General features: G+C 47.3%; 1 protein-coding gene across 2 annotated transcripts in view; it reads left to right on the top strand.

Annotated features, from left to right (window-relative positions):
• Window positions 1–851: 851 nt before the first annotated feature.
• The window catches only part of MYO5B (myosin VB), a 390,244-nt gene continuing 380,320 nt past the window's right edge, over window positions 852–10,775 (top strand). For both annotated transcript variants that reach the window (XM_032259434.1, XM_032259433.1), the window contains exon 1: window positions 852–1,262. In XM_032259434.1, coding sequence (XP_032115325.1) covers window positions 1,236–1,262 — 27 coding nt within the window. In that variant the 5' untranslated portion in view covers window positions 852–1,235. The remainder of the gene's footprint in view (window positions 1,263–10,775) is intronic.

Below are 10,775 nucleotides of genomic sequence, written 5' to 3'. Positions count from 1 at the left end.
GTGGCTCCTGAACTGCCCCAGCTGGTACAGATATATCTTCTGGTTGAGAACCACCTTCAGGGGCCATTCCTGGTTCAGGGCAGATGTCACCTTCAGAAGGGAGTGTCTCTCTGACAGCCCCTGCTCTCCCTCCCAACTCCTGGCAATTTTGTTTTTCCCCTTGGTTGAAATTTCTACTTTCCCCTGGAAGTAGGAGAGGAGCTGAAGTTGCTGTAGGCAGTGAAGTGCCATGGGCAAACGGAACACAAATAAATGAGGTCGTGAGTGGCAAAAGGACAGGGAGTCTGCAAGTAGGAGAGACAGGGGTTGGGAGAACGTGAGACTTCCCGGAAAAGCAAAAGTCCCCTGAGAAGAGTGGCCTGGAGTCTGCTTGGAGGCTGTGGGCGAAAGTGGCCAGTATTTTTACAGGAGTTAGACTCCCACGTTTCTGCAAGGATTTCTGCGCAGAGTTCAGTTTGAAGGAGATCCTTGGTGAATGTATATCCGGAAGGCCTTAACAACGATCTGCGAGTAACCGAATTTTAATAATGAAAGCGCTGAATACAGCCAGGTAAAATCGAGGGCAAAGTCTGGGGGCCTTCCAGCCATAAACGCTTCTCTCTTCTTTCCCCTTCTCTTTTTAGTTCCTCTTCCCTTTTACTCTGCACCGCGTGCGTGCGGGTGTCAGCCGCGCCCTGTGCTGGTAGCAGCGGAGCGCGGCGAGGCAGGTGTGGGCACCCGGGCGCACCTGTGCCTGCGCGCGCCGCGTCCAGCAGGGGGCGGCCCGCGCTGGTCCCCGAGCTCAGCTCAGAGCGCCCCGCCCCCGGCCCGGAGGCCCAGGTGGCAGTGGGGGCGCGGGAGGGCGCGTCAGGCCCGGCACCGGCAGGGCTCAGAGGCGCGGCGGCGCACGGGCAGTCCGCTCTGACGCGCGCGGGTCCTTCCTCCTCGCCGGCCCTCGCCTCCTCCCTACACCTGGGCGGGGAGCGGCGCCGCGAGGCCTCCTCCCCCGGCGCTCGCAACTCCTGCCCGGCCGCAGCTGCGCCGCCGCCGCGGGAGTAAAGGTCGCGCCGCCGGGAGGGAGCTGGGAGCGAGCCGGCCGAGGAACCTCCGGGAAGCCGGCCCGGCAGGTCGCGGAAGAACGAGAAGAGCGAGAAACTCCAGGCCAGCCCGGGAACATGGCGCTAGGCGGGCTGGCAGCGGACTGAGAGCCGCGGGGCAGCGAGGAGCCGGGGCCCGAGCCCCGCCCGGCCCGAGCCATGTCGGTGGGCGAGCTCTACAGTCAGGTGAGCGCGGCCGCGGGGGAGGCGCCGCGGGGAAGGGGCGGCGCGCTCGGGGCCACCTAACACTCAGGATCGCCTTCTCCCGCGACTCCTGGGGGCGGGAGGTGACGGGAGACCCCTCCTGCTGTCCCTCGTCTCAGTCCTCGGCGTCCCTAACTTCAGTTGGCGGAGAAAGTTTGGCGATTCCGGGAACGCCCGCAATGACCGGCTGCCGGGCTCCTGGAGTTCGCGCAGCGCCACTGCTCAGCCCCAAGCTGGGGCTGTCGCCCTCTTCCCGCCGCGCCCCCTACTTTCGTTGCCCGGGCTCGGCTCCAGCCGAGTTCTCCGAACTGCGAGGGCGACCCTGCCAGCTCTGAGCGCTGTGCGCCGGACGGTGCCCCGCGGTGTGCCCGCGCGCAGTACCCTGTCCCCACTGTGAACTCTGCCCTGGGGGCTCTGGCTCCTGAGGGCTCACCTCCAAGGCGTCCTTTCTTCCCGCATACCCACGATAGGGAACCCTGGACTTGGGAGAGTTAGGGGTTCTGCACTTGGTGGAGAGGGAGGAGGTCCAACCTGACGTGAAGGCGCGGCAGCTGGACCGAGTGGGGGTAAGCGATGGGTAGAGGGGTGCTCCATTATCTCCAGAGACCCCAGGAAAGAGCGGTGTGAATTTGCCGGTAATGGGCTTTTTGACGCCGGCCCCTCGGGTACCTAGAGGGCTTCAGTGACTCTGGGGAGGGGGTTGGAGTAAAGCCGAATCGGGAGCAGGGTGTGAGTTTCAGGATGCCTTCAAGGTCAGAAGGGATGTGCGAGGCTGGGTGCTCCGAATCGGGAACAGGTGCAGCCGGGGCGGAGACGCCCGCGTTCAGCAGCAGTTGCGGTGGTTAAAGTTAGGGACGAGTCACCGCTTCTCGGGGAGCTCGAGGCAGTGCTGCAGCCGCCTGGGACCCCTGGAGTTTCAACCTGTGGTCAGGAGTGAGAGGGCAAAAGCCTTTACACATGTGACCCATGCCCCTTTAAGAAAACAATTTTGGATAGACCAATGCCTGGTTTTCCTGCTCGTCTTCTCGGGTGGCGAAAACACGTTTAACAGTGCCTGTGTACACGCCTCCGTGCAGAGTTGTGTGCGTGTGGTGTGCACCCGCGTTGCTGGGTGTACGATTCCCGGGACACCCGCCCGGGCCAACAGGTCTGGGTGGGGTAGGAACAGTCACTTCCGCGTCCTTGCCTGGCGATCACTCGCGGCTGTCCAGCGCATGTGGGAGCCCTTTGGCTCCTTGGGCTGTCCACCCGTCTAAGTTTGAGGAATTTTCAACTCTCATCTTTCTCCTGGAGGGGAGCAGGGCCGGGATGGGTTCACGCTCACCGGGTGGCCGCGGAGGCTGTCACTTAACTGGGGGTGGGGCCGCTGCAGCCTCAGATACCGCCTCGAGCCCACTGGGGACCCCCATGCAGCGATCAGGGATGGGCGACGGCCTCCGGGGGAGGAGGGGGGAGGCGAGAGCCAGGGCGTGAACTTTGTGGTAGTCCTGGCGTTGGAACGACACCCCACCCCTCTTAGCTGTGGAGGTCTTGGGAGGATCCCTAAAAGCTCAGCTTTCGATTTTTTTCCCTGAAGCCGGTTAGGTTATTAGGAGCTGGGACTGGAGGCTGGAAGCCAGTGAGGCAGAGAAAAATCTGAACTTGAGTACTGAAAGAGCCCAAGCTTTGTTACATTAAGGTGCATGGAGGTACAACTTGTACTTCTAAGTAAAAGGAGTGACTCAACTGAATATGACTACAATGTGACAAAGTCCCTTATCAGGCAATATTGAATTGCTGCATTGTCTGAGGGGGAAAGTTTGTGGGAGAAAAATGGAGTTAAAAGATAAAGTAAGAAATGTAAACTTTATTTCTCAACATAATTTCCATCAAGCTCAAGACACTTTTGTGATACTAGCCACTTAATTCCTCCCTAAAGAACTGAGGGTCCTGGGAAATTAAGCATGTCAGTGCGGTCTCTTTTACATTATTAACGGGAAAAGATGTAGGCCCTTTACTTCAAGATTAGGACAGGACGTCAGAAAGAGGCAAATCAGGACTGAGGTGGACCCCTAATAGTTTTCCATAGAAACTCTTGTGAAATTGCTCTTCTTTGAGAGGAATGAGAAGAAGCCCTGTTGTGGCAGAAAAGGACTTTCTGGTGAAGCTTTCCTGGGTGTTTTTCTGCTGAGCTTTGGCTTCCTCAAGACACTCATAATAAACAGATATCATCATCATTTGGCCTTCTAGAAAGTCAAGCAAAATGGCTTGAGCATCCCCCAAAATGTTGCTGTGACCTCTGCTCTGAACCAATCCACCTTTGCTGTGACCGGACCTCTTGGCAGTTATTGCTTTGATTGGTCTTTGCTTTGGGATTGAACTGGGAGAGCCACATTTGATCTCCTGTTAAAATTCAAAGAAATGTCTTGATCCCACTTGTTTAGAATTTCCATGGAAAGCTCTGCTTGTCTCCAGTTGATCTGGGTGCAACAGTTCTGGTATCCATCAAGTGGGAACTTTGCTCAACTTTATTTTTGGTCAGTCATGTAAGCTGAACCAATTGAGATGTCTGTGGTGGTGCCTGTTGTTTCTACCGTTAATTGTCAGCCCTCTTCAATTAGGACACAAACAAGATACATTTTTTTCCTCAAATGGATGTCGATGGTCTGCTGGTGCAGGCTGCATCTTCAACATCACCTCGTCCCCTCTTAAAACAAGGTATCCACTTATAAACTGATTTCTTTGGGGGCATTGTCCCCATAAGCTTTTCATAATGATTTCATAATTCTTCTCTTCACACTTCATTATAAATTTGATGTTTGACCTTGCTTCAGTTTTAGCAGAATTAGTGTTGCCCTGATAGGGGCTCTTTTCAAACTGATGACTTATCCTTCTTAGTGCCTCAAACTAGATCCTGTTCTAGATCTTGTTCATATTTGTTCTAGCAAGTATAAAACTATGAGCTTGTTTTGGTGCAAAAAAACCTCTGAAATCCATGTGAAGTTTTTTCATGATATGCATTTTTCATTACCTCGAATAGCGCTCATAGGAGGCTAATGGACAATTGAATAAACCGTTAATTTTTGAAGCCCTAGTTTTGAAAAACAAGAGTATCAGATTGCTTTTAAAGATAACACTTGTAGGAAGAAACACTGAATTTGGTTTTTAGTTAGAAACGAATACATTGCATGTTAATTCTTAGACACGATGAAATATGGGAGTCTGAACCTGGGTTTCAGTGTACCTTTTCTCAGGTCGTGGAGATATGTACGAAACTGGTGTCACCAGAGAAAGGTCTTGGATATAAGACATTTAAAAAGTAGCTTCATTGTTGTGAGGGGTTGGCATAATTAATCCAAAACAAATATTAGAATTCTTCCCTAAGGGCTGCGGGACTGAACCTTGCTTTGTTAATGAGTTTCCAGTTCTTCATCACTTAGGGTTTTGATTCTGAAATTAAGGAGATTTTCTGGGACCCAAGACAGTAGCTTCGAGATTTACGTTGTGAGGAGTTGTTACTCTTCCTGGCAGTTGGCACACTTGTGCTTTACTGTGAGAAGCAGTTGTGTAGATGCCCAACCATGGTCTCCCCACTTGCCAAGCTGGCTTCTCGGTGTGCACGTGAATCTTAAGTTACACAGGGAGGTCATGCCTGCTACTCAGATTCACTTTGTTTCTTGGAGATTATTCATTTTAGTGTATTTTGAAAATAGCCAATGTTCTCTTTTATTTTTAACTTGTGAGTGGGCTTTCCTAATGTGATGAACACTGGCACCAGACACACACATCAATGTATTATTCGGGATGGAAATAATCACCCATTATGCTAATAGCATTTATGCATTTTTGGGAATGAAAATTTAAAGCTCTTTGATTATACCTGTTGCTTTTGTGACAGAGTTAGAAGATGTTATTATTGGAGTACAAAACATTTAAATATATGTTAGCTTGTATGTATTAAATAGCATTTGGTAAGAACTTAATATTAGTATATTTCTAATTAAGAAAAGACTTTTCCCCTCCATCCAGTAAAATGTGTTCTTGCTCTTCTTGATCTGTTCTCTTCAACTGGCAGTTTATATGTTAAGTGATTTTTTTTTGGGAGGGGTTGGGGGCCAAAGGGCATTTCTCTATGAACGAAGGCACTCCTGTTCTCAGAAGACCCAACACCTCATCTTTGAGGAACTGTTTTCTTTGTAGTGAGGTTTTTCTGGATGGAGAAAGAACACCAGCCAGTGCCAGACATTTTCAGGGTGATGTCAAAGTGAGTCAGCCTCATTCACTCTTACTTCAGTTCCAAAGGTGGAGCTGATGATGGTCTCTTGTGTCACAGTGGCATGCATATGGCCAGTGTGAATGCTTGGCTTCCAACCTACTGGAAAAGACAATGTGGGCTTAATTTGCTTTGCATAGGTCCCATAAAGAAGCCTACACATGTGCCAGCATGATGAATACAATTTCATTATGATGATTGCAGATAGTAGTCTGATTTTAAAGTGTAAAATATAACTTCTCCTCCTCAGGCTGCATAATACAACTCTTTTCTTTAGAAGAGTTATTTCGGACAAAAAATACTGCTATTTTGAAGACCTGGATTTTCAATATGCTACTTTGATTCTAGCCAGCAGAGTGATTGAGAAATCATCAGATTGAAACTGGTACCTTGAAACCAGTGCCTTCGAATAACCTTTTTTCCTGCTTGGCTTCTAAATGACAGGTAGTGTCTGAGCAATGGGTTTTGAGTGTTACTGGCAGACACACCCTGTGTGTGGCAGCTTTGTACCCAGGAGCCTTTACGAAGGGTGCTGATTTGAGACCAATCACTTGAAAAATAGATTTCCTGTGCTTTGGGCAGGTGTCCTTTAACTGTCCCTTACCGATCTCTCAGTAAGGTAAGTTTCTCCCAAGTGTCAGTCTGAAGGCAGCAAGAGCCACCTGTTTCCTCTGTACCCATTCACCACTGCTGGAGGGGCTGATGATTCCATCTTTTGTTGGTAGTTCTGAGTGATATTCTTCTTTCCAAAAAGTGGTGACAGTGTTAAAGACATGAGGACTTGAAGAGTGTCAGCAGGTGCTGTTAATACTCCTTTTGTCCCTCCCTTACTCCCTTCCCTGCATACTGCCTTGACTGTAGCTGGCTCCCACCAGCCAGCACCTGTCTCTGTCAAAGCTCCTGAAGCTGTCTTTGTGTGCATAGGGAGCCTGGGAATTTACATCCTCTGCAAAGGGGGAACAGTCCTTAACCAGTGGCAGTATAATGACATTGGTTTCCTATCCCCTCACCTTGGGAATGGAACAGCTCTAAAGTGTGGCCCATACTGTTTTCAGTTTCTTTGCACGGTTGAGCTACAGACACTGTGCTTGGGACTTTTCTTAATGTCACGTTTGCTTGGCTTCCTTTCCTCCCTTGTCCGTCTTCTCTACTCCCCTACCAGTCTTTCTTGAAAACACTGCCTTACAAGTCTCTTGAGCAGGAATCCTCATCTCAGGGTCGGATTCTAAAAGCCCAAGTTAACCCATAACCCATGGTGGCTTGGCTGAGTGGATGTTGAGAATCTCAAGGGCTCTGGCCCCTGTAGGGTCCCAGGAGAGGCTGAGGAGAAGCATGGAGGTTGTGTGTCATGCTGTCACCTTCCTTCTGAACCTCATTTCCTGTCTTGCATATGGTTTTATTTCTTCTCCCATCCCTCGTTCCAACTCCCTTGACCTTCTGCTCCCCTTTTTAGATGGGCCTATCCACCCAATGGATCCTTCCTGACCCTATTGACGATCATTAGAATTTTGAAATTTGTGCTTGTGGATGTGGTGTATTCTGACCCGCTGTAACATGTACTCATTGAGCAGGCTCTTGCCCTGCCCTCCTTTTTTGTTAGTTTTTATGTGATGCCTTATCTTTCTAAGTAGGCTGAAATCCTGGAGAATAGAGGCCATACCAGACATTTTTGGGAGCCTTTAGTGTGTTTGGTGATAAAAGCTAAATACACAAAGAACACTAACAATACAGGTTTATCTGTGCATCACTAGAAGAGTGCACATACAAGTTACAGGCATTTTGTAGAAATTATAGGCACTTTGTAGAAGTGCTGGTCTGGGGGGCTACAGTATTGGCAGAAAGGCTTCCTTTAAGGGGTAGTGGGACATGATTGCGGCCTAAAGAACGAATAGGATTTGAAATGCATGAGGAGGCTGTGAAGAAGGATGCTATCAGAAGGAGACGGGGAGAGTGAGTTTAAGGCATAGGGACAGGCATGAGCTAGATGTATCTGGGGATTTAACTATTTTGAAATAATTTAAGACTTACAGAAACATTGCAAAGCTACTGCAATTTCTGTATTTTCCCAGATTGCCCTAGTGTTAACATGTCATATAACCATAGTCAATTGTTGAAACCAGGAAGTTAACATTTCGGTAATACTTCTAAATGGTCTGTAGAGCTCACTGGAATTTCACCGGCTTTATCACTAATGCTCTTTTTCTGGGCCAGGATCCTGTCTAGGATTTCACACTGCCTTTAGGGTTGTAGCTCCCTGCCACCTTCTAGTTAGTGACAGTTGCTCAGTTTTTTTGTCTTTCGTGACCTTGACACATTAACAGCATTGGTCAGGCCAGGCATAGTAATTCACATCTGTAATCCTAGCACTTTGGGAGGCCAAGATGGGAGGATCTCTTAAGCCCAGGAGTTTGAGACCAGCCTGGATAACATAGTGAGACCTCGTCTGTACAAAAAATAGGAAAAATTATCTGGGTGTGATGGCATGCACCTGTGGTCCCCGCTACTCTGGAGGCCGAGGCGGGAGGATTGCTTGAGCCTGGGAGTTGAGGCAGCAGTGAGCTGTGATTGTGCCACTGCACTCTAGCCTGGGTGACAGAGTGAGACCCTATCTCAAAAAAAAGCGTTTCTCAATTATTTTATAGAATGATTTTGGGTTTGTCTGATTGTCTTATGCTTAAATGGAGGTTGTGAATTTTGGGCAAGGACGCATCAGAAATGGTGTGCCTTTCTCACTCCACCACCTCAGGAGATAGATGATATCAACATGACTCATTACTGATGGGTCACTTTGATCCCTTGGTTAAGCTGATGCCTGTCAGTTTCCTTTTCTTGAAGAATGGAATTTAAAAACTAAGACCTGGGTGCTACGTGTACCCATTACTATTTTTGGTAGTTGCATAGAGATTACAGAGACTAGAACTCAATAAATGTTTTATTAAGAACAAGGGAAGTAGAAGAGTCAACTATGACCTTGAATTGTCCAGCTTGAGTGTGGACAGAAGTCAGGTTGGAGCAGGGATAATTCTTGATTTTTGACATGTTGGGTTTGGGATGACAATAGTTTGTCTAAGTGAAAGTATTTTATTTACATTTGGAGATTTAAGAATGAGCTTAGAAGAAATGTCAGGATCTGGGGTTCTTGCAAATGATGCCTAGGATTTGCTTTTCTTTGATGAAGAAACACAGTTGTCTGATACGATGGGGTTAATAAAGGTAAGATCAGGAGCTTGGTATGGGCATTTGTAAGGCCTTTGTGACTATGATCTTGGTGTGGACCACCCTGGGTATTGTGGTTAAATGCTTTCAGCCCCAACACATTGGAACAGATACTTTGTAAGCCTTGATTTTTTTTATCTGAGGAATTGGGGTGGTGCCTGTACCATGGGAAGGTTACTGGAGGCTTATGATCCAAATCCATGTGAAGTGCTTGTCTAACATGCTGCTGGCAACTATTCATCAGCTGGCTTCTCCCTCCAGTCACCATGCTGGGTGGCAGTCAGCATTATGTGGCTAGCATCTTTTTTTTCTCTAACCCTCCCCTGCTGTCCTGCAGGGGTATTGATAATAAGGGGACTTGGTGAGAGAGGAAGTAGGATTGCTACCAATACATAACTATGACAGTGGTAGACAAGGCATTGGAGGAAAAGGTTCCTACTCCCCACCACCCCTGGGGAAGGAGCAAGAGCAGTCTGAAAGAAGTTTTCAATTTAAGCTGTGCTTTTTGGTCTCTTATTATAGCTTTAAAGGAAAATTAAAAAGCGTTTTTCACAATGCTTCTCTTTTCCCTCTGTGAATACAAATGATTATTGAAACAATCATACAATGCAGAAAAGACAAAAGCTCTGTAGTCTCATTCCCAGGAACAGCTACTATTGACCAGTTAGGCATGTTCTCTGGCCCTACGTTGTCCAATAGGGTAAATGCATGTGGCTGTTGAGCACTTGGGATGGGGCTGGCCCAGGTTGGGATGAGCTGGAAGCATGCGGTATTATACACACTGGATTTCCAAGACTTAGGAAAATGCATGCAAAATATCCTTCATACTTCTTATACCGGCTATGTGTTGAAGTGATTACATTATATGTATGTTGGGCTAAAATACTCTATTCAATTCACCTTTTAAATGTGGCTATTAGAAAATTTAATGTACCACAGGTGGCTCATGTTTGTGGTTTGCATTCTGTTTCTCTTGGGCAGTGCTGCTTTAGACTTTTGCACAACATGTACTTAAAACAAAGGGGATCGTGGTATGCCTATTCTAAACTTTAATCCATGGGTGTCTTTTCCTGTAGTGTATAAAGGTAATTTTGCCATTTATATATATATAATTGTGTGTATATATTTACATTTATATATATATGTATGTGTGTGTATATATATATAATTGCATTTTAGCTTCTGGGGTACATGTAAAGAACACACAGGATTGTTGCATAGGTACATACATGGCAATGTGATTTGCTGCCTCCATCCCCATCACCTATATCTGGCATTTCTCCCTATGTTATCCCTCTCCAACTCCCTACCCCCAACTGTCCCTTCTCTAGTCTGCCCCCAACAGACCTCAGCGTGTGATGCTCCCCTCCCTGTGTCCATGTATTCTCATTGTTCAACACCCACGTATAAATGAGAATATGTGGTGCTTGATTTTCTGTTCTTGTGTCAGCTTGCTGAGAATGATGGTTTCCAGGTTCATCCATGTCCCTACAAAGGACACGAACTCATTGTTTTTTATGGCTGCATAGTATTCCATGGTGTATATGCACCACATTTTCCCTGTCCAGTCTATCGTCGATGGTCATTTGGGTTGGTTCCATGTCTTTGCTATTGTAAACAGTGCTGCAATGAACATACGTGTGCATGTGTCGTTATGATAGAATGATTTATAATCCTTTGGCTATATACCCAGTAATGGGATTGCTGGGTCAAATGGAATTTCTATTTCTAGGTCCTTGAGGAATCGCCACACTGTCTTCCACAATGGTTGAACTAATTTACACTCCCACCAACAGTGTAAAAGTGTTCCTATTTCTCCACATCCTCTCCAGCATCTGTTGTCTCCAAATTTTTTTAATGATTGCTATTCTAACTGGCAGAGATGGTATCTCAATGTAGTTTTGATTTGCACTTCTCTAATGACCAGTGATGATGAGCATTTTTTCATATGTTTGTTGGCCTCATATATGTCTTCTTTTGAAAAGTGTCTGTTGATGTCCTTTGCCCACTTTTGAATGGGTTTGTTT

Source organism: Sapajus apella, unplaced genomic scaffold, assembly GCF_009761245.1.
Source record: "Sapajus apella isolate SASKATOON/1434 unplaced genomic scaffold, GSC_monkey_1.0 scaffold109, whole genome shotgun sequence".
NCBI lineage: Eukaryota > Metazoa > Chordata > Mammalia > Primates > Cebidae > Sapajus > Sapajus apella.
The sequence above is the reverse complement of the archived record's forward strand: the minus strand, read 5'-3'. Positions and strand labels throughout refer to the sequence as shown.